Below are 22,389 nucleotides of genomic sequence, written 5' to 3' on the forward strand. Positions count from 1 at the left end.
TCCCAGATGTAGGTCAAGGCTATATTCTCTTTTCACCTACTGTGAAGGGCCAGTCCCAACCACCTCACCAGCACACAGCCCCGAGGCCTCTTTGTTAAGCTGTGTCAGTAGCATATAAACAGCAGCATCTTCACCCCTTGGGTACTGAGAGTACCGAAATCATGTGTAGAGGAGGTCCTCCATGCACAGATATGCAAAACCCAAATCTAGTGCCACTCTCTGCATGGTTACACTTCTCAGTGCTCTATTTTACATCACATAATTCAGCTTTATTTTCATGTAAAGAAAATATGGGTAATAAAAGGATCTGTTTTCCCACAGTTAAAGTTAGAACAATTCTCTGAAGACTTTTAAAGTTATTCTGCAATTATCTGGATGACTGCAGTCACTGAATGTAACTTCTCAGATATAATATCATTGACTTTGTCTGTTTGGTAATGACAGTTTTCCTCTTGGAATAGGTACAAATGTTACTGCATTAATAAGTCACTTAAACAAAATTAGATTGTTTCTCTATCTCCTAAGAATCTGATAAACAGCTACAGCATGCAAATAACACGCAATGTAACAAAAGCAAGAGCATGACTTCTACTCATCTATGTTTTGTGTCCCTGGTAGTTTTCAAAAAGTTTTCAACACATAGCCATACATGAATTCTCTTATCTTAATTAACAGGAAATAAAATGCGTCTCATTATCTCCCCTTCCACAAAAAGCAGCACACAAAAAGAAAATCTCACTTGCTTTCTTGAGGAATAATACATAACTGATGGTTTACTCCACTACTCAATCCTCTTCTAGTTCAGCATGATCTTGATTTAGGATCATATCCTTTCAGTTTTCCCCTAACACGTGGTATCTACATATGCAACAAACAGAACACTGGTCCAACCCATTGACGTTAACTGTTAAAGGTGAGCAACTAAGATGAGGGTGGCTGCTGAAACATGTTTAGAATTCAGGATATCAGTAAGTTGAAAAGGAAACTGAACTCCTGCTTAGAGGAAAAACCTCACCACTACAAAGAGGGAAAAAATGCACTATGAATGTAAAACCTAAAAACTTTCCCCATAGAGAGATGGGGAACTTTCCCCTTCAGAGCACAAAGGAGAACTCTGACCTTCACATGCATACTGTTTGGAAGTCAAGATGTAGTATGTAAGGGTTACTACAACATAACCCTATGCATTTGGGCTATAAGTGTAGATGGTGGCTTGCTAACAGATTTATTAATATACTCTATCTACAAGGCTAATAGTCATTCCTAAGAAAATGTCCTGAAAAACAAACTGGAAATATTGAATATTCAAGCATACATCTGGGATTCTTGTGGCAAGCAAAAACCCAAACCCTCCCTCCTCCTTTTTGGTAACACCATTCAGTTTCAACAGAGACGCAGAAAAGCATTTTTAACATAATAGATTAAAAAAAAATCACCAATACTGGAATGTCTTGAATTAAAGAACAGTAGCATCCTTAGGCAGTGACTGAAATATACTTATGTTACACAGTACAGCATCTTTCCAATGAACAATTAAAAGGATATTTTAGACCTGGATCAGAGAAGAGTGCCGTTTCCTTCCTTTAGGAAATCCACAACAAACCCCCAACAAAATTACAGTGTACCATGCCACATCAGGCCAGAAGTGGACAGAAGTAAAAGAAATAGCTGTTATAATATGATTTATTCTTTGATGATTCCGTTAAAATACTGAAAGAAATGATACTGGCAAAATTACAACATAGCTGATGAAACTAATTTCCACTATGGAGACAAGAAGCAGTGTTGCTAAGGGAAACAAGTGGGAAGCTAAGATCAGCACAGAGGTCTGCAACACTACATGGATTTCCAAGAAACAAAACATGATTCCTTGCAAATTTTCAGGTTTCACAGATTTGCTGTCTGTAGTCTCACTTCTCTCAAAGGCAAAGCCCCACTAAGAGATGGAAGGTGTTAGAGCCTTCCTTTTCTTCCTACAAATGGTAATGATTTCTCTGACAACATTTGCTATGTAGTTTTATAGCATTTTCCGATTATAATAAGGACACATGCTAATAAGGTGAGTTACCAGTTGCAACGATCAGTTTTTGTTTCCTAATAAATGGAAAGAGCTAGACATTTCTGAAGGCCTTTTGACAGTGATTTAGAGAACTGAAAACAGGAAGTTACTTTCTACATTGATTATACAGAGAGCCTACAGCCTCTAATGCAATTCAGCATGTTGTGCACTGAACTGCGAGCCATCTAGAGCTGCCTATAGGAAGCACTAAGGGTTGTGTCTGTGCAGGTGCCTGACTCATGGCATCACCATGACATATCATCATCCATGTAAAATTTAAAATGCTGAATTTTTACAAGGGGGATGCCGACACAACAACAGTGCTAACCCACTACATACTAGCTTAACTATCAAGTTAGTTTCACTTGGGTGTCCTAGTGCTAAATAAAACCAATTGGCTTAATATGGACTGTTCATACAAGCAGTTACCACAACTCAGCTGTGAGGTGCAGTGACTTCTAACTTTGAGATATGCCAGTTGGACTTGAAAGAATGTACCTGTCTGTATTGGAATAGCACCTTTGATGTCAAGTAAGAAATTCAAGGTGTTACACCATTATTCCCTTCTGAATTTCTCCAAGGAAAAAATAATTCCTAGAGGCCAAGAATTAACACATTTGAAAAAATCTGTAACTTTAAAACATTATCAAGCTAAAAAAAAGTGGTGAAGCACAAAGGCAAGAGGAAATAAAGCCTGATCATTCAGGAAGACAAGTGTTTTACATAATGGACCGATACTTCCATTACTAATAGAAACTATGACCAGAAAACATATTTTCTGTCATGGCAGTCTAAATGTTAAATATTTATTAAAGTGATATTGACAAAGACTTTCACTACAAGGCAGAAAACTAACTCATCAGAAGACAAATTGAAAATGTAACCTTCGATACAGAAATAAAGTCTCAGGAGTCAGATAAGAACAGAAAAAACTTCCATGCGTATATGCTAGGCAAACAGAGACCAAACATTTATTTTTATAAAGCCTTTGCTCACTGTCTTCATGCATAGGTCACCTTGTCGCTCCTTCAGCAGTTGAAGATTTCACGATACCCCTTACCTTGAGCTATATGCTTTCTCGGCTTGGTGATTAACTTTCAGGAAATGCCTTAAGGCCTGATCTTACACATACTTGCACATAAAGAAAACCACGTGAGAAATGCCTTCGCAATACTCCCATAGAAATGTCAGTAATATATGTTTGCAGGACAGATCAAGATACTGAACCCTATTTTTAAACATAATACTGCAATATAAAAACCTAGTACTTACAGCCATTTAAAATACTATATAAAAACATAATCATGAAATTTGCACCTGCAGAATTACATAGCATTTGGAAGCAACGCTTCCTACGCTTTCCAGTCATCAAAGAAACTCTGGATTTGTCAGCAATGACCTTTAGTTATTTACACCTTTAGCACCTTCCAGATGAACTACAGAAATGCAATTTACCAGAAAAAAATGCCTTTAGTACTGGCAAAATCCAGCTGTTACACAGTAACACAGAATACTGCCTCAGCAACACCAACAAGCACTAAACGGTTCTGCTCTCTCCTAGGGTTATCTCATGGAGTTATGGTTCTGTATTCCATTCTCTAGGACCTGTTGATCTAAGGGAATTCATCAAATCTATGTCAGACTACAGCTTTAGACAGTCAACCACTTTAGCCTACAACAAGGCTAAAACGCATTTCTGTGGAAGACAGAACTTTCTGAAAGCCCGTCTGAGCCTAAGGAATGGATTCCCTGGGAACCACAGACCATCCCAGATCTGATAAACTCACTTTTCTTTGTCAGCACAAGTTGTGTTTCTTCTGTCCATAACTTCTTCAACAGATATTCAGAACCATGTGCATATTAAATACATTCCAAAACAAAAGAGTGATTTTTTGTCCCCCCTTTAAAAAGGAAAGTGCACCCATGTGTGAGAGAGATTCATTAACTGCTCGGTGTAGTCTGGAGAGAAACTTTGATTCTACAGAAATGAGTATGAGGTACAAAGGGAGCAAAAATAGCCTATGAAAGAGTTACGGATGCCCAAGTAATACTCTTCCGTCTTTTCTGCATTCTTCTTTCTCTTTCTGCCCTGATGATATTCTTTCATTTGTATGTGGCTGCAGACAGGAATAATTATTAAAAATGGAGTACTGCTATTAGTTTGAGGTTTCTCTGAAATACGATAAAGCTGTCCTGAACTCTGCTCACCACCATACGATAGTCACCTATTTTTATGGATGCAGCGTGAGCAGCAGCGTTACAGAAACTCAGGCGCACTGCTCCCCCACCTCTCTGCAAAATGAGAAGTCAGAAGCTGTCAGTGACACCCTGATGTCCACGGTCCATCCCTGCTCCAAGAGATAATCCTGCTCGTACGCATACCCTGGCTGAGGCTTTTAACAGTTACGCCCTGCCTCTATTAGGCCTCCTCTCGGGGATTTCCGACAGGCCTTTGGGGTCCAAGGAATGACTTGACAACTTGGTGGAGATGGCAGAGCGGCTCGATCGTGCCCTGGGGACGTTCCCGAGAGGAGCCGAGCTGCTGCAGCCGCCGGCTCCAGCCACAGCACGGGCTCTTAGAGGAGCGCCCCAGCAGCCACCATAGGAGCATCGCGGGGGGGGGGGGGGGCGGGAGGCGGGATGTCACCCATCAGCTGGCGCCGCGCAGCCCGGAGCAGCCCCGCCAGGCTACCCGCCACGACCCCCGCCACATCCCAGCCTCCCGCCGCCGCACGGCGCGACTTCTTTCTGCCCCTACCGCCTGAGGAGCCATATGCGCCAAATAACAGGAGCGAGGCGGCGGGCAGCGGCCGGGCGCTGCCGCGCCGGACAGCCGCGGGAGGCGACGGTTGCTTACCGCGGAGCCGGGCTGCTCCCGGCCGGCGGGCGATGCCGCGGGGTGCGGGGTCTCGCATCCGTGTGACCGGCCCCAGCGGCCGCCGCGACCCCGGCGAGAGGCGGCTGCGAGCGGCCGGCGCGGCGCGGCGCGGCGCGGCGGGAGACAAAGCGCGGGGCGCCTGACACGCACGCGGCGCCCGCCCCCGCCGCTGAGGGAAGGCGGCAACGGCGGGGCCCGCCGGGGCCTCCTCCGCCGCCCTCGCCTCGCGGCCGCCCCCGGGAGAAGCAAGCGGGGTAAGGGGGCAGGGAGGCAGGTGCTGCCCGCGCCCGGTGCCGCGGAGAGGAGCCCCTTGCCGTCCGCGCCCTGCCGCAGCCGGCCCAGGTTACGGTGCGGAGGGAGGAGCCTGGCCGGCATGGCCGCGTCCCGCTCTGCCCCGCCGCCGCGCGCCGCCGGCCGTTACTGGCCAACGGCTGCGCTGACAGGCGGGCCGGCGGGTGCTGTGGCTTTGCCACCCGAGAAGGGCGCCCGCGAGGGCGAGCGGCTGCCTGCCCGAGCGTGCGGAGCGGGGAGAGGAGGGCAGCGAGGGCGCAGGCCTGCAAAATTAGGTAGAGACGCGGGGAAACGAGCCCGTTGCGTGCAGTTTGTGGGCCGACGAGGCAGGTTCGTACGGCAGGGTTAAGGCAACACACCCAGGATTTATAGTAGTTCTTACCTTACGTGCTTCCCTCCTCTGCATTTTTAAGTTCCTTATGTTCAGTCATCGTTTAAATAAGTTTGTATGTGCTTGAGTATTCATGGGTGTACATACCTGAATTAAGGAAAATTGCTGCTAAAGAAGGTGTCTGTGGATAGGGGCCAGAGAAGAGGAAGGTTTAAATGAAGGTGCAGTGGTCAGTCTGTGACTGTGGCAGGTGACCAGAAGGCTCCCTGGAGAGGAAGGGACTGTCTCCCCTGACTAGTACGTCGGAGGTGCCTGGATGGGACACCTAGGGTGGGTGGGGAGGCAGTGAAGGGGAAAAAAAATAAAGTGCAGGTGTTCAGTGCTGTGCTGCTGGGCCCCAGAGAGGCAATTCTCTTTGGCCTCTCCTGGTTTGCACCCGAGGCATCCGCCAGGATGCTGATATTGCTAGAAGATCTGCCGGGTTGCAGAGCTGACGCTGGAACAAGGCTACTAATATGTGCTGTGGCAAAAGAGTGGGCAGTGCCTGGTGCTCTAGACAGAGGCTTTATCAGCATGTCAGGAGACAGGGAGATCAATAAGTCAGATTCCTCCACTTAAAATGTTTCAGTCTTTAAACATGAATAACCTTGCCATGTGCCTACTACATGGAGTCAGTTTCTGCTCTGGGATCTGCACAGACAGGAGCCGGATGAAGGACTGGGAGAGGGAGGAAACATGAGAGCAGAATGATGATGATGGTAAATAACTATGACTGGGTGGATTAGGTAAGCAATAAAAACTGTCCACATGTCATCCTTTCCAAAGGTTGTCTTCTCCCAAGGCACTGGAGTCGGGAGCTGCAGCCTAAGGTCTTCCCAGGTTGCGGTCTCAGATCTCTGCTGGGAGTCAAGAGAAGTGAGGTCCACAGAAGCGTTTGTGTGCCTAACCCCCTTGGCAGGCCTAAGTGTTACTTTCTTTCTGCTTGCCTTCCATCACAGTGGGGATAATAAGGTCTTCTTCCGGTGGCCACAGTGTTGGGAGGCGTGGATGGCCTGGCTCGTCTGTCAGGTGTCCAGAGGTGCAGTGCTACAGGGACCAAGCTGGTGTGACTTCAGTGCCTTAGTGAATTCTAGTATGCCCTTTTTGCATACTAGAAAGTTCCTTCGGCTGATATTTTTTGATGAAGGCCCTGAATTATGAGTCCATCTTCTTGAAATACTAATACATTGACGTTACTGGCTTTAGTATCCAAACATCTTTAGGGAAGCTTGCTTTATTCCTTCTCTTGGGCTGTGGTGAATCTTACCTCTCTTGTGTGCAGGGAAAGATCACAGTGGTTTCTTCAGCTAGCACTTATTGCTGTCTAAAAATGACTTCATGGTGGTCCCCTGCCTTGGGAATGGGTATAAAATGACCATTTTGCTTCCTGGTCTGCTGGAACACCAGCAATGAGTATAAATGTAGTTTTCATTTGTTTTCTTAATGCTGTGCATCTGTTATGAAGAAGACGGCACAGGCAGCAGAAAACAGCGTGTTAAGGCAGAGCAAGTGAGTTCGAGTATGAGGCATGGATCTCAGAGCTCTGCTGACCTGCCAGCTTCATTTTCAATGCGTTTATTGTTTTGATTTATTGTAGTTTCAGTGATTGAGTAAGGTTTCCTGGTATTACCCATGGTTTCGTGGTACGTTTTTCCAAATTTAATTTCCAGCTTTATGCAAACCCTGCAGCAACAAGCATGGAAGAAAAGGCTAACTCAGCTGTCAGTCCAGCTGGTAATGTCATTGTTTGATAGTGCATACTTCCACAACTGTAAAACTGGTGAAAAGGTTATAACCTCCTCTGGCCATTTATTATGCAGGGAAACGTTAATGTTACAAGGTTTGAACCATGTGATGTGTTGAAACACTCCAGTTACTGACAGTTGAACGGAAATACTGAAACAGAAGTCCTAAGTGAGAACTGTGCCAGTGAGCATCGTCAGAATTCACTGAATATCCTGCTTGATTCTGGTACCAAAATAATATGGCAACTGAGGTGTACTTGCTCTACTCCCAGGGACTACAGACCCCAGATACACAGGAGGGATTTGACGTAGGTGTGTCACTACCTGTAACCAGCTGGGTAATTTAAGCATCTCCTGAAGGGTTTGAATGGAACCCTTGTTCCTTTGCTGCATTGTTTTTCAGGTGGAAGCACTTTGAAATAAGTAAGTGGGGAGATTTCCAAAGGTTTCTCTCCTTTTTGGTGAACAGAACACGCGTTGCTCAGCGAACACATTTAAAGCCCGCATGGACATTTGATGACTCCCAAAATCCTTCCCTCTCCTTCTACCAGAGCAGCTGGGTGAATCACGTGACCTTTCCATGTGTTCACCTCTTCCTGGAGGGTGGCATATTAGGAAAATGCTTTATTTTCCAGAGGGGCTGACATGTCTCCTTTGATACTGCAGTACACATAAGGGGGTGCAGTTAGTCTTTTTTTGCCACTTGGTTAAACAGCTAGTGGACTGTGTGGATCTGAAGAGTGTTGCCAACACAGGAGTGCAGAGGCAACTGTGTGGGTCAAATGTGCTCGGGGTAGAGGCAATATCCACGTTTCCGTTTGTAACTGAAAATCATCTTTTGAAGTTCTTGCAAGAAGTTTTTTATCCATGTGCTGCAAGTGAGGCAGATAAAGGAAAGTAGAGTTTCAGTGGGTGATGAGGCAAGTGAGTAACGCTGAGGTGCTGTAGAGGAAGCTGATATGCTTCATGTCAGGGAGCAGGGAGGGCTGGCAGTGCTCTCAGGGACAGGCAACCAAGTGAAATGACACAGCCGGCATGGCAGAGGCATAGCAAAGAGGTAGGCCTGGAAATAGTAGTTAGGTTCAGCCAGGAGTCCAGATCATCAGGCAAATTTGTGGTGGTAAAGCATGTCTGAGGTTGAGATGGAAGTCAATCCACAGATCAGGATCAGGTCCAGTGATAGTAAAGAGTGTCGGACACAGTGGTCACCAGGCAGGTCCACAGTGACAAGGCAAGCCCAAGGCCCAGCTGAAAAGACAGACTGTGGGTCAGGGTCCAGATTAGTATGGTCCATGGGCAGGCACAGGTGTGGCTGCAGTTGAGCTGGAGACCAGTACTCGGACAGTATAGCTCGGGCAAGGAGTGAAGGTCCAGGCTTGAGCCTAATGGAGCTTCTGGGCAGTGCGTGTGGGCCCCAGGTGAATCTGGTTAGGGCTATTAAGGCCAATGACTACACTCAGTAGCCTTAAACTCAGTGCCCTTTCTTTTAGCTTTACTCTTCAGGTTCTTTGGACCTGCTCAGTTTAATACTCAAGTTAGGAATAAGCAGGCAGGCACAGAAAGTGCAACAGGACTGTCTAGGTGCCTTAGATAGGTTCAGGTAAATTGGCCCTGGTAATCTTTATCCTACAGTATTTCAGCACCTCATGGAAGCAGTCTGTAAACGTGGAGGGATTGTCTCAAGAATTTACAAAGCTGAAAGAAACATCTGAGGGTAGGAGAAAGGAGCCTTGCTGACCATTACCAAGTGGCAGAGGGAAGACCAAGGAGAATGTAGCCCATTAGACCTAAACGATGGTCTTCATGTGCAACAGTTGATTTGTGAGTGCCTAGAGGATAATGAGGTGATAAGAGTCAGCATGGATTTGTCAAGACTAAATCATGTCAAACCAGTCAAACTCTCTCTTGGACAAGGAACACCATTACTCTTGTTTTCTTCCATTCCAGCATCCTGAGCACTGTGCATTTATGTATTCAGCTTTTGAAGAAAAAGGACTCATTCAGCAAAAAAGATTTAAATCTTCAGGTTTTAAATCCTCATTTTATAAGCAGGATAAAGAACCCTAAAGAACTATATGAAGCAGAAGTGAACCTGTGACTACATAAATTTTCATACTGTCATATCTCATCTTAGTTGGGTTGCTTATCTCTTCTCCAGCTAAATCGCTGACCGCAAGAGTCACTTCAATTAAGTGATTTTTCAAGAGGGCCAGAGATGTGATGTTAGATTAAATGGTAATTTACAGTATCTTGAGACAGGTGATGTCTGAAGCCAACTCTGTGCTCTATAGAGGAGTTTCCCTGTTCTTCTGTCTTTTTTTGCCATTCTCCTGGGTTTTTTGGGTTTTTTTTTTTTTTTTGCTGTTCTCTTCTCCTCATTTCCTTGCTAGCATGTATTTGTATATTGGTGTTAGGAGAGGATTAAGTAACCTACTAAGTTATTATAGGAACAGATGAGTAATTTGAGGCTTCTTTCAACAGGTTATAGTTTAAAAATTCAAACAAACAACCTAGCCAGGGATAGCTGAGGGATCTACCAGTGGACGTATGAGGCCAGCTGTTTCATAGCATCCAAGTGTGAAGAAACGCAAACAGGAATATCTTTTCACCTTTAGGATATTATTCACTCCGCCATGTCTTCAGACCAATAAGTATTCAACACATGCTGAAGGATTGTTCTGTTGTGAGGATCCTAGTGAGGTTTCTCATGGGTAGGTGTAGTGTAGGTTTCTGTTACAAGCCCACTTACTTTTCTTCTGGTAAACAGCCATTGAAAGGGTTAGAACTGGTGCCAGCAGATCAGCACAAGTCAGGTGAGCTATGCTACTTTAAACTGGAGAAGGATAGAGACAATGTGAGTAATTTCATGTTGTTTTTTCCCCCAAGAGAATAAATATAAATTGCAGGGAAAGAAAAGTTATATAAGGTGGAAGGCTTGGATTTAAGATGAGCATTTACATACATTTCTTTTAATGTTTGTTTTAAAGGATGTTAGATGTAAAGGAGATGTCAGTGGGTTGTGTCTGTGAATGGAAAAGAGATTTTGGAGTGTCTGCAGATCCTTGAAATGTGTGTCCTACACAAAAGGACTGACTAAACATGGTACCGCATCTTATCCTCAGAGCCGTAAACACTCGAATGAAGGAGAATCATCAAGAATCATTCTCTTCCTAAGGAAGCTCCTCTGCAGTTGAAAAGTGTGTAAAATTAGCAGGCTAAAGAATCGCGTTTGTTATTTGGGCAGGGCTAGGAAGAGGAGAGTGAGAAAAAGATGATGAAAGGGGCTGGGCTATTTAATAAGAGGCTGAAGCTAATTACACTGAGAACTCTCATTAAAGGTGTGGGATTTAATTCCTTCCCTTTTTCCTGTAGATGTCTAAGGTGTTCCTACAAGAGGACTTAGTGTATATCTAAGTCAGACACAGATGAAGCTCTGTTCTTACAGCTTGGGTGAGAAACTAGCTGTTATTCTTAGTTGCTTATTTTCAGTTTTAGTCTTCATACTTTTTTTTTCTTTCCCCTCCTTTTTTTCACTTGTGAAATTTGTTTCACTCTCACTGTTTGGCTACTTTCCTTTTAGGCAACCGGAGGTGGTTGTTGCAAAAATGACAAAGGAAAATGCTTCTCTGTTGTAACTTGTCCTGTCAGTCTCCTGTAAACTGCTGCTTTCAAGTTTACCTCACTGGGTTGGGTTTCTGAAGACAATTCTATCATACTGCCAAGTAGAAAGCACTTAAAGCAAATGTAACTTAAGGAAGACTGATACTTATGTTTTAAGTTAAATATTAACCAGATTTAAACAAGCTCAAGAGCATTTCAAAGTAAGGCTAACCTGTTGGGCTGGTATACAAGAAGGAACTGAAGCACCGAAGAATAGGCATGGGGATACTTTATTCAGAGGTATGTGACCATTTTCTGCACGGTATCTGAAGCTATTGAAGATACGGAAATACACTGGCTTGGATTTATTCCCTTTCCAGCCTCCCATATACAGGCTCATAAAAATGAGAAAATTATTTTCTCTAGAAATGCTGTACTTTGCCTATTACAAATTGACAAAAGTATTGTTTGTAGCAGTTAAAAAAAAAAAGACAGTAACTAGTGTAATTATTGTGACTTCACAGAAAAAAGTGCGTGTTAGATGAGCATTTTCTGTTGTTCTGGGTTGGCATCAGACTGGTTCTGAGCTCTGTGCATGTATAATTAACTTTAAACAAACTCCTTGGTTTACGTTGAATACAGACAATAAAGTTAGTGCCTAAGGAAGCAAGCACCTCGCCATGTTTGTTTCAGGAACATGATTTTTTTTTTTTTTTCCTTCTTGTCTTTATGGGTTTGTCCCCAGACCCTGGTCCATTTAACATGCTGCTGCATTTTAGCATAAATGCTACCTAAGATGTATTTATTATTTTATAAACTTTCCAATAGTACACTTGAGAACAAATGAGGAGTTTAGACCTTTTAGATTGTGACTACAGTGGATAGCACTGCTTTTTTTTTCTTTCTGGAGATAGCATTATGTAGCTCTTCCTTTGAAAGGTTACATTTCTGTACGGAAATTTCTGTATGGAAGTCACCCTTCTATTTTTGAAAGTATTCAGTGAAATCAAGTATCTCTTCCTCTTTCAGTAGTAGTATAGGGAGCTTGAATCTCTGTATGCATGAGCTGATGGACCGGTTAGACTGCATTTCATTCTAAAAAGAATTGTTTCTTCTCCTCAGATCTACTGCTATGAGTTGTTATTCTACACTCAACTAGTGTCATTTAGTTTAGTTAAAGTGGTATTTAAGTACAGAAGGTTTAAATGCTGTCCACATCTGTGATGATTATTAGTTAATAATCTCATATTCCTTAGTTCTCTTCCTGTAAATATTTGAATGAGGTGTAATTTTCTGGGTAAAGTAGGGTTCATTTATATGTGATAGAAATTTACAGTATTATAAATGACAAAGTGATGAGTTCTATTAGATGAAAAGTATGGATACTGATGCATTTCTGAACTTCCCAAACATGATTTAGACTTTCCTGTCTAGTTTGTAGAATGCCTTTGCATGCATTTTAGTGCATAGGAAGAGACTGGCTTTATGAAGTGATTGTGTTTGGTCTAAACAACTTCAAAACTCTCATGTAACTTTAGCAGTCTCTTGCAGCTCTCAAAGGAAGAGGTATCTGAAATGGCTGTCCCAGTTCCAAGACCAGCTTTAACTTGGCCTCCTCTCTGCTGGCTAAATGCTTTTGTCTCTAGCATCATACCTTGGACTTTTATCTCGAGTGGGACAGAACTTAATGAATATCTGGTGCTTTATCACTGCTTTATCTGGTGCTGGACCACTACCTCAGCCAAACCAAGCAGAAGGAGATGGAAGAAGCAAAAAAAGCCATGTTAACTCTCCTTAAGTTATTGGGCCTACTCAAAGGCTGCATTTGGCTCAGTGTGACTCTTTTGAGTCGTTACACTAATGTGGTATCACTGACGTTGAAATGAACAGCACTGCTCTTTACCTTAGCTGTAGCGGCTAAAATTTCCCTCTTCCATTTCATCTACAAATCCAAACTCTCCCAATCAGTAGTGAAAGGATTTTTGTGCAGTTCATCTTTTGAGGCTGATACTTAGACCTTTTTCTTTTAGACAGCTTTTAAGCTGCAAGCAAAGCAGGTTGTGTGATGAGGCACTTCTGTGCAGTCGTCTATCTCCAAAAGGGAAATGACTTCTGTCTTTTTCAATTGGATGCACTGTAGCTTATGCTCAAGAAGCTGAGGCAAACTGCAGAAGAGAGCCTTATGTATGCATGAAGCACTTCATTCAGCAGCACTGCAAAATTGGAGCTGGTGTCTAAAGGATTTGTTATATGCAAGCCAGTTCTTTTTTGGTCCCTCCTGAAGTTACACCTTGTTCTTGAGTTTTATTTATTGTTCTCTGTAGCAAGAAGCTTCAATTAACCTCTGTAATAGCTGGTCAAATGAGTGAGAACTGCTTCCTTACATTCTTTGTGCCTGGGATATTTTCTCAGAACAGCCACTTTCAGAGCATAAAAGAACGTGCATGACTTGTGTGCCTGCTTTTATGTGTCTTCAGGCCCAAATAATGCATATTGAGTTATGGAATGGTAATTATTCTATCATTATTCAAGACTCTAGAACTAGATTCAACAGTGATGTAGGATTTGGAAAAAGATAGTACAGGCCAATGAGAGGATCAGTCGAGGACATAACGGCCTAGCAAGTAAAAGTCTCCAAGTCAGTACAGAAAGAAAAGCACAATAGCATATCATTTGGTGACATGAGCTGCTGAACTAGCAAGAAGTGAAAAGGAGTAAAGTGGTGTGGTAAACAGCTGGGACTTGAGTGGGTGTTCAGTCAAATGGCAAATTTCTTGCATCTTTAACTACAGCAAACCAATAAGCAAGAGCAAGAATAGGAGGGAAATCAGATGCACAAATAGATTCTGCAGATCAAATAGGCTCCACTTGATCTTCTCTTTCCTGGAAGTGAAGTTATAGTACTAGACACCAAAATGACAGAGAGAAAGAGGCTATAGAGTAGAGTAATAATTTAGGTGGCACAGGTGCTGAGGTTGCTTAAACCAAGAGGAGTTTATGTATGAACCTTTCTCAAAATCATTAAAAGAGCTCTGGTTCTAGAGGTGTGTATAATAGCAAATGGCATATGTAGGCTTTAAAAAAAAATACAGACAGATGATGCAAATTTACATTATTGCATATATTCTTTGTAGATTTTTGTCTGAAATAATAAAGCCGGAAGTGGTGCAAGGTCTGGCAAATGTGTAAATAAATATTTCTAGAAAGGAAAATAATTTCTGTCATGCAGTTGTACAGAAGGTTAAGCAGCAATGGATGGTGCTGGAGGCAAACTTTTGTTATAGATCAAAGTTTGAAGTGAAAATGCAAAAAAAAAAAAAAATAAAAGTCTCATTGAAAAGCTAAAAGCAGGAGGGGAGCAAGGAAAGGGCTCAGAGTTCCAGGCTTTGTCTTGTTCACTTAACATATTGAGGATGTGATAAAGGGAGGAGGGGAAGGAAAAACTACAGATAATACACTTATTTGAAGAAAATGGCTATCTTGTAAGACGATGAAGAAAAACCTCAGTAGTAGGTCAGTAGTAGTAGTAAAGAATAGTAAAGAGAAGAAAAGAAAAAGCCTCTTCTGTTTTCGGCTGGAAAACTTGAAATGCTGTCAGCCTGCCTGACTCCTTCCACTATTGTTTTCTGCATCTATTAGGCAGCTAGAAACTGGTAGTGCCCTTATCAGTCTCAGTCTCTACATAGCCTGAGCTCCTGCTGCTGGAGAGAAAAGGAATTACAGATTAGATCAGGGATGCCTGGAAATGCTGAGCAAATCCTTGAGCAGCAAGCTAGTCTCAAAAGCCAAAGAGAATCTGATCTGTGAGCATATGTGCAAATATTTTTTTAGGTAAGAAGCTTAACTTTTGGACTCAAAATCAGCGTTTTCTGATTTATCCTTGTAAGAAATGGTGCCTAGTATGCATAAGCATTCTCACTAGACTCCTTGGGAAAGAAATACTGGATTTTTTTTTAACTTCTAGCTCAATTTTCATCTGCTCTGAGAACTGATGGGGCAGAAGTGGTGCTTCTTGTTCAGCAGTAAGGAAGGCTTGCTGTGAACTCAGATAAATATGGACTTGTGTATCTGAGCAATCAGTATCTCAGTTCTCAGTGCCTGCTGCTTAATATAGTGACCAACTCCTATGAGATCAGGAGCTGTGTGGATTTGTTTTTTAATGGCTGATTATGTCTGAATTTATTTCTTGGATTATAGAAACATTGTGCAAAACAAATAGAAAGTTCATTCTTGTGTAAAAACAGTGTCAGATTTCTGCACTCTGTGTTGAGAGGAGTATCTCTTACCACCATCTTCTGGAAGTCACCTAGAATTATCACCTCTGTCAGAAGTGCTTGGCAGTTTCTTGGGATGTGCAACTAAGAAATCTATACTATCCTTTCTGACTTACTTAGTGTATGTGTTGATGAATATTTTCTTCTCTCTTCAGCCCATTTGCCAGGCAGCTTATAATAATGATTTCAATGAAGTTCAGCTCCTTTTGGAGAACAACAGCAACTATCTGAACATGCAGGACAGCTTTGGTGGAGACACACCCTTAATTTGTGCATGCAAACAGGGGAACAACAGAATAGTTAGCTATCTTTTACAAAGAAATGCTGATGTCAACCTCAGAAACAAGGTAAGTGGCCACAGATTTATCCTTTGCAGTGACTGTTCTTTGAGGCTTTTGGAGTGTGCCTATATGAACATTGGCAGCAGTGCCATACCTGAGTTTTGCCTCTAGCTGAGACATGACTCTAACCTCCAAATCATACTTGACGAAACCTTTATGTTTGCATTTATCTCCTCTATTTTTTTTTACTTGCTAATGCACTCAAGGTAACAAAACATTGCTAACCTGAATTTCTGTCTGTGTTCATATTCCCATTTTAGGTAATATGGTATGCCAGCCAGGCTCTTGCCTTTCTGCAGCCCCCTGTAGGTTCTGCCCACTCACCTATGGAGCACTCTGCATTCATCTTGCCCTCCAGCTTGTATCTGTTCCTTCTGTAGCCTTTCTTTTCCCGCAGTCTCTTTCCTCACCCTGGTTAAGATGAAGATCTGAAGGAGAGCTTGTTCCTCCCTTAAGGAAGTATCCCTGAGGAGTGACTGACCCTATGAAAACCTTACCTGCAGACCTGCTTTTGTAATGCCACAGAACAGTAGCTCAGCCTATTTCAGGAACAGATGTAACATGAGCACGTAATATGCGTGTGTATGTGGGGGATGGGATGGGGAACAGTGCTGGTTTCCTGTCTGTTTTTTCCCTCTATTCCCTATTAAAAAAACAAAACAAAAATACCTGCCTTCAACAATAGCTGTGACTGGCTATTTTCCCTAAGGCAACGAGGAAGTGTGTTTGTGTGGGAGGGTTCCTTGTAGGTTGCAAATAAAAAGTAGCGTTGAAGATTCATGTTCTGGCTTCATTCCTAACTTATGCTTGCAGGAGCTGGAATAATGTTATGGGTGATAAATGGACAGTGTTTTTTTCTGGCTATTCTATTATTCTAATGTGTCATCTCATACTCCAAGGCAATGTTCAGCATGTTCCTCCATGCTTGTGTACTATTTTTGTAGATCTGATTTTCAGTGTATTTGTTTATTTCATAGATAAACAACAAATCTTTTTGTAAGATAAGTGGCATATTCTGTCCCGACTGCTCTTAAGAGGGGAGAGAAGGACTCTCCCCCTTACCTCAGATTCCCTTAGAAAGGGTTCTATGTTTTGCAGTAAGACCATTCTTAGCATTGACAACCATCTTCCAACTTTACCTGGTCATCTGAAACTCATCTGTTCTTCACCTTCACAGATGGAACTGGTCCCTGAGCGTGGAGGTCAGTTCTGGTGCTCAGTAGCAGGACTGAAATGTGGGGAGTTGTGGACTGCACAGGAAGGCTTTTTTGTTTATTTTTGGCCATAGTGTAACCTGGTTTGTAAAAAGCCAGTGAACAGCACCTGCAGGAGATTTAACAGGAGTGTCCTTTAACATCCAAGATAACAGCTCTACCCTTTTGTTGCTTTGGTATATTCAATATTCAAAGACTTTGAACTCTGTTCCCACTAGGAATCTGTTGCTGGTGTTTCTGTTAGCCTATGTTTTTCACATATGCCAGAGGAGATGCCATAAACTCACTTATATTTTTGCTTCAGTAGCCAGCACTTCTGTAACAGGAGGAGCTGTGGGATTCTTCCTACTGATCTGGCTTGCTGGGCAGGAGTAACAGCCACATGGGATTTCCACTCTACTCTCTTTCTGTCTGCAGCTAAGTCCAAGTTTGGAGACATACGTTTGGAATCCTTTGGATCCCATGCACTTCTTCCATGTGGAGCCCAGTTTCCATGAGTCTATGTGTGTTAAACATCCTTCTATTTGAAGGAAGCAAAGTGGATGTATCTGTTTTCTGTTGCAGATCAGAGAAAGATTTCTAGCAGATAACTTGAAAGAAAGCTTGTGAAATACAAAAGGATCCCGTATTGTCAATACTAATCAAATATAATCAGTTCACTGAATCTGATACTAATCAAAGAGTTCTTCTGTATTTAGAAGGAGCGCACTTGTCTGCATTATGCTGTGAGAAAACGATTTAAATTCCTTGACTACCTGCTTATCATCATCCTCATGCCGGTTATGCTCATTGGATATCTTCTCATGGTGAGTCTGGATGAAATCAGAACCCCTCTCACCCCATACCTTTCCCATTTCCCTTATCACCTGTCTCATGGCAGTATTTCAGGGCAGGAACGTCTGGAGTAGATGGATTATCCTTTTTAAAACAAGGACTGATGGAGAACAGCAGAAGAAGCAGAGATTTTGCTCTGATTGTAACTGGTGGAGAGATATAATTGGGTGATGCAGAAGCCATACACTTGAATTTGGAAAAACAATATCGAGGAAAAAAATCTAGTTAGTACTCGTCACAGATTAACTGACTCACTGTGTTACTCTTTTCCCTTTGCGCCAAACAGGTCTCAAAGACTAAGCAGAATGAAAACCTAATTAAGATGTTGCTGAGAGCTGGTGCTGATGTTAATGCTGCAGACTTTGTAAGTGGATTTGTACAAATGCACGTGTGGCTCCTATGCATGCAATGTTACTAAAACGGACATCACAGTCTGCTAGCAATATGTTCCTGCTATTGGACACTGAATTAATTTTGATGTAGCAGATTGTCTAGCAGAAGGGTTCAGTGTTTTCCCTTGACATTTAGAATATAGTTTTGTAACATACATAGAACTAATTCTCCCCGAAAGCTCAGTGCAGTTTTTTTGTTCAAGCTTAGCATTTTTCTTAGCTCTGGAATCTGAAAAACAATTCCAAAAACATCAAGTGAAAACCAGCGTGACAGTGTTGGATGTGCACTTTTACCTTGGAATATTATATTTTACTGTCAGCTTCTTAATTGCTGTGATGCCTTTTCAACCTGTGAGATCCTCCTTCAAAGGAAGGAGGCAGGATGGATAGTGTGTTGAAATGCCTTCTAGCTTTGTGTTTGTGACTGAGCTGAGACATTTGCAAACTTTAACAAGTTCAGGTGGACTGTTTCCATATGCGTTCCTCTGGAGGGAAGTGATTCTCTGGGTCTATGTTAACTTTGTTGGTTCCTTTCTGACCAGTGTCCTCTTAAAAGAATCCAAGCCAGCTCAGCTGAAACACTTATGTATTTAAAAACCTGATCCTGTAAAGGTCCTACTCCCACAAGTGTCTGAGTTTATCACCATTTATGTGTTCTTTGAATGGAGCAGATTTATGGGCAAAGGTCATGCCCAGTGTTACTGTCTGTGTGTTTGCTTGGTTTTCAGAGCGCGCTCATCTGCAATATCTGGTGTCTGTATCCACTAGCATACTTGGATGTGGTAGAGAGCTCCTCTCCTTTAAGGCAGAAAAGGAGAAACCCTGATTCTAGCAGCAACCAAATTCTAAAGCACTTAAGTGTGAGAAACAGTATTGTGCAGCACAGTTGTTGAGATAAAAATTATGGAATTCTCTGAAATTAGTAAAGAACTATTGGCTTCCTGCTAAAGGGATCGGGCCTGTTTTTAGCAGCTGTGCCCTGAGGTAGGAATGATTCTTTGTTCCTGGTACTCTTACGAGAATGCATTTGTTTTTCTTTGTGTAGTGTACTGGGATAGGAGGGTTTTTTTTTGCATCTAGCTGTTAGGGGGGAGACTGATAATGCTGCAGATAGTCATACTTGCCTAAGATCTGCTTAAGATGTAGTAGAACTAAAGTCCATCTGTTTCTGTTTCCCTTCAGTCTGGTAGCACAGCTCTTCACTATGCTTGTGAAATGAAAAACCAGGCAGTTATTTCTCTATTGCTTGAAGCTCGTGCAGACCCTTCTGTTAAGAATCGGGTAAGAAGGTGAAGTTGATAACTGTATTTCCACTACCAAGATGGTAATTAGTTGATGCCCCCTGCCTTTTTTTTTTTTTTTTTTTTTTTTGAACAAACAGAAAAACCCACAGGGGTCCACTGCTTTCTGGCAGCAGACTTGTTTGCTTTGGAGTATAAAGCAGTAGTTCCACTGCACTCCTTGGCAGCAGCACCTTTAAAGTCTGAGTCCTTCACTACTGGACTTCTACTGGTAAAGGCTGCCTAGATGTCCACTGGACTGGCAGATCTGTTAGCTGTCTTGACAGTGCCTCTTATCTCAGAGCTGCTCACTCTACAGCTTTTCCTGAGAGGCGAGCAGCAGTGGGGTGGTACTAGAGACCAGCCTTCTGAAGTGGGCTGAATCAAGCTGCTTCTGTCCTTGGAGAAGCTCATCTGTTAAATGCTGTCCAAAGAAATACTGAGCTGGGAATATCTGCATTACTCAGTTGAGATGAGTCATGTTTTGCCCACGTTGCTCTTGAAGTCAGCTCTTACCTCTGCACTGTCTTTGGACATTAGCCCCAGGAGATAGTGGAATGGCTGTCACTATTGGGACAAAAGGACTCAGCCTGCTAACTTCAGTGAGAGTAGTATTAGACCCAGTACGTTCTGAAACCTTTGTTTCAGAGCAACAGTGTGACAGTGAAACTCATGCAGAAGAGTCTTGCATTGGGGTGACAAGTTCAGTGAAGCTCTTTGTACTTGATCCATATCTGTCACGTTGCAATGTATTTCATCTGTTTCTTTCAGGATGGGGAGACTCCCTTGGATATAGCAAGAAGATTACAGTTCAGCAACATTGAAAGCATGCTAAAGAAAGCTTCCTAGTGCCTGATGAGATGGTATCAAGGGCTCTGGAATATGAGAAAATTACTTAGTCTGGCAATCTGTCTTGCACAGCAGCAGCAGTAATCCTGCTGGAGGCTGGTATTTGTCAGAGGCCTTGTCCAAATCGATCCATTCTTTGCTGCAAACTTTTGACTGTTTTGTGTGTTGGAGAGCTGTCGGTATTCCCAAAGCCATATGGCTGGAAGTTCATTTGATTTTAGTAAGCCTTGAATGTTTACAGTAATATTCAAGATATTGCTCCTCCCATCTCCTCACCCAGTTTTATTGCTTGACTTGCACAGGCTGTGGATTTTGAAAGCTAGCTATATTATTTCTGGAAACCTAACAAATTGCACATCATGACTGGCAGCCAATGCAAAAATAAAATATCATTTACACAGAATCACAGAATGGTTTAGGTTGGAAGGGACCTCTGGAGATCATCTAGTCCAACCTCCCTGCTCAAGCAGGGTCCCCTAGAGCATATTGCCCAGGATCACATCCAGACGGGTTTTGAATATCTCCAGCGAAGGAGACTCCACTACCTCTCTGGGCAACCTCTTCCAATGCTCTGTCACCCTCACAGTGAAGAAGTTTTTCCTCAGGTTCAGATGGAACTTCCTGTGGTTCAGTTTCTGCCCGTTGCCTCTTGTCCTGTTGCTGGGCACCACGGAGAAGAGGCTGGCCTCATCCTCTTGACACTCCCCCTTCAGATACTTGTACACGTTGATGAGATCCCCTCTCAATCTTCTCTTCTCCAGGCTCAACAGGCCCAGCTCTTGCAGCCTTTCTTCATAGGAGAGGTGCTCCAGCCCTCTAATCATCTTGGTAGCCCTCCGCTGGACTCTCTCCAGGAGTGCCATATCTCTCTTGTACTGGGGAGCCCAGAACTGGACACAGTACTCCAGGTGAGGCCTCACCAGGGCTGAGGAGAGGGGCAGGATCACCTCCCTCCACCTGCTGGCAACACTCTGACTAATGCACCCCAGGACACCATTGGCCTTCTTGGCCACAAGGGCACACTGCTGGCTCATGTTTAACTTGTTGTCCACCAGCACTCCCAGGTCCTTCTCTGCAGAGCTACTTTCCAGCAGGTCAACCCCCAGCCTGTGTTGGTGCATGGAGTTGTTCCTCCCCAGGTGCAGGATCCTGCACTTGCCTTTGTTGAACTTCATGAGGTTCCTCTCTGCCCACCTCTCCAGCCTGTCCAGGTCCCTCTGAATGGCAGCACAGTCTTCTGGTGTGTTAGCCTCTCCCCCCAGTTTAGTGTCATCAGCAAACTTGCTGAGGGTGCACTCTGTCCCTTCCTCCAGGTCATTGATGAATATATTGAACAAGACTGGAGCCAGGACTGACCCCTGGGGGACACCACTAGCCACAGGCCTCCAACTTGACTCTGCGCCATTCACCACAGTGGCTGAGCTCTGGCTCTGAGCTCGGCCAACCAGCCAGTTCTCAATCCACCTCACTGTCCACTCGTCTAGCCCACGCTTCCTGAGCTTATCTAGGAGGATGTGATGGGAGACAGTGTCAAAAGCCTTGCTGAAGTCCAGGTAGACAACATCCATTGCTCTCCCCTCATCTACCCAGCCAGTCATTCCGTCATAGAAGGCTATCAGATTGGTCAAGCATGATTTCCCTTGGGTGAATCCATGCTGACTACTCCTGATCACCTTCTTGTCCTCCAGATGCTTAGTGATGACCTCCAGGAGGAGCTGTTCCATCACCTTTCCAGGGATGGAGGGGAGGCTGACAGGCCTGTAGTTTCCCGGCTCCTCCTTCTTGCCCTTTTGGAAGACTGGGGTGACATTGGCTTTCTTCCAGTCCTCAGGCACCTCTCCTGATCTCCAGGACCTTTCCAAGATGATGGAGAGTGGCCTAGCAATGACGTCCGCCAGCTCCCTCAGCACTCGTGGGTGCATTCCGTCAGGGCCCATGGATTTATGGATGTCAAGTTTGGACAAAAGATCTCTAACCTGATCCTCCTCCACCAAGGGAGAGTCTTCCTTTCTCCAGCCTTCCTCTCTTGTCCCCAAGGTCTGGAATTCCTCAGGACTGGCCTTAGCAGTGAAGACTGAAGCAAAGGCAGCATTCAATAACTCTGCCTTCTCTATATCCTTTGTTACCAGGGCACCCGCCCCATTCAGCAGCGGGCCCACGTTTTCCCTAGTCTTCCTTTTGCTATTGATGTATTTGAAGAAGGCCTTCTTGTTGTCCTTGACATCCCTTGCCAGATTTAATTCCAACTGGGCCTTAGCCTTC

The 22,389-nt window shown here is 43.5% G+C and overlaps 2 protein-coding genes across 8 annotated transcripts in view; one reads left to right on the forward strand and one right to left on the reverse strand.

Moving 5' to 3' along the window:
* Positions 1-5,100, reverse strand: part of STAMBPL1 (STAM binding protein like 1) — a 23,566-nt gene extending 18,466 nt beyond the window's left edge. The window contains exon 1 of one of the 2 annotated variants that reach the window (XM_068950107.1): positions 4,917-5,100. The gene's annotated coding sequence lies outside the window, so the exon portion shown is untranslated. The remainder of the gene's footprint in view (positions 1-4,916) is intronic. The other variant, XM_068950106.1, reaches the window with a different exon arrangement.
* On the forward strand, positions 5,063-22,019 carry ANKRD22 (ankyrin repeat domain 22). Of its 6 annotated transcripts, none has more exons than XM_068950130.1 (7): positions 5,063-5,191; positions 15,373-15,564; positions 17,471-17,578; positions 17,893-17,970; positions 19,181-19,279; positions 20,050-21,035; positions 21,441-21,573. In XM_068950130.1, the coding sequence occupies exons 2-6, from the start codon at positions 15,451-15,453 to the stop codon at positions 20,125-20,127; spliced, it is 477 nt and encodes a 158-aa protein (XP_068806231.1). In that variant the 5' UTR covers positions 5,063-5,191; positions 15,373-15,450; the 3' UTR covers positions 20,128-21,035; positions 21,441-21,573. The 6 variants fall into 6 exon arrangements, with proteins under 6 accessions (XP_068806231.1, XP_068806232.1, XP_068806233.1 ...); XM_068950131.1 differs by lacking the exon at positions 5,063-5,191 and adding an exon at positions 5,264-5,558; XM_068950132.1 differs by lacking the exon at positions 5,063-5,191 and adding an exon at positions 5,607-10,793.
* Positions 22,020-22,389: the final 370 nt, after the last annotated feature.

This window comes from Struthio camelus, chromosome 7, assembly GCF_040807025.1.
Source record: "Struthio camelus isolate bStrCam1 chromosome 7, bStrCam1.hap1, whole genome shotgun sequence".
Lineage (NCBI taxonomy): Eukaryota > Metazoa > Chordata > Aves > Struthioniformes > Struthionidae > Struthio > Struthio camelus.

Coding starts and splice junctions, on each gene's coding strand:
- ANKRD22 (XM_068950125.1), top strand. CDS start 11,223: ATGGGGATACTTTATTCAGAG. Junction 17,579..17,892: donor TCATTGGATATCTTCTCATG/GTGAGTCTGGAT, acceptor TGCGCCAAACAG/GTCTCAAAGACTAAGCAGAA. Junction 17,971..19,180: donor ATGTTAATGCTGCAGACTTT/GTAAGTGGATTT, acceptor GTTTCCCTTCAG/TCTGGTAGCACAGCTCTTCA.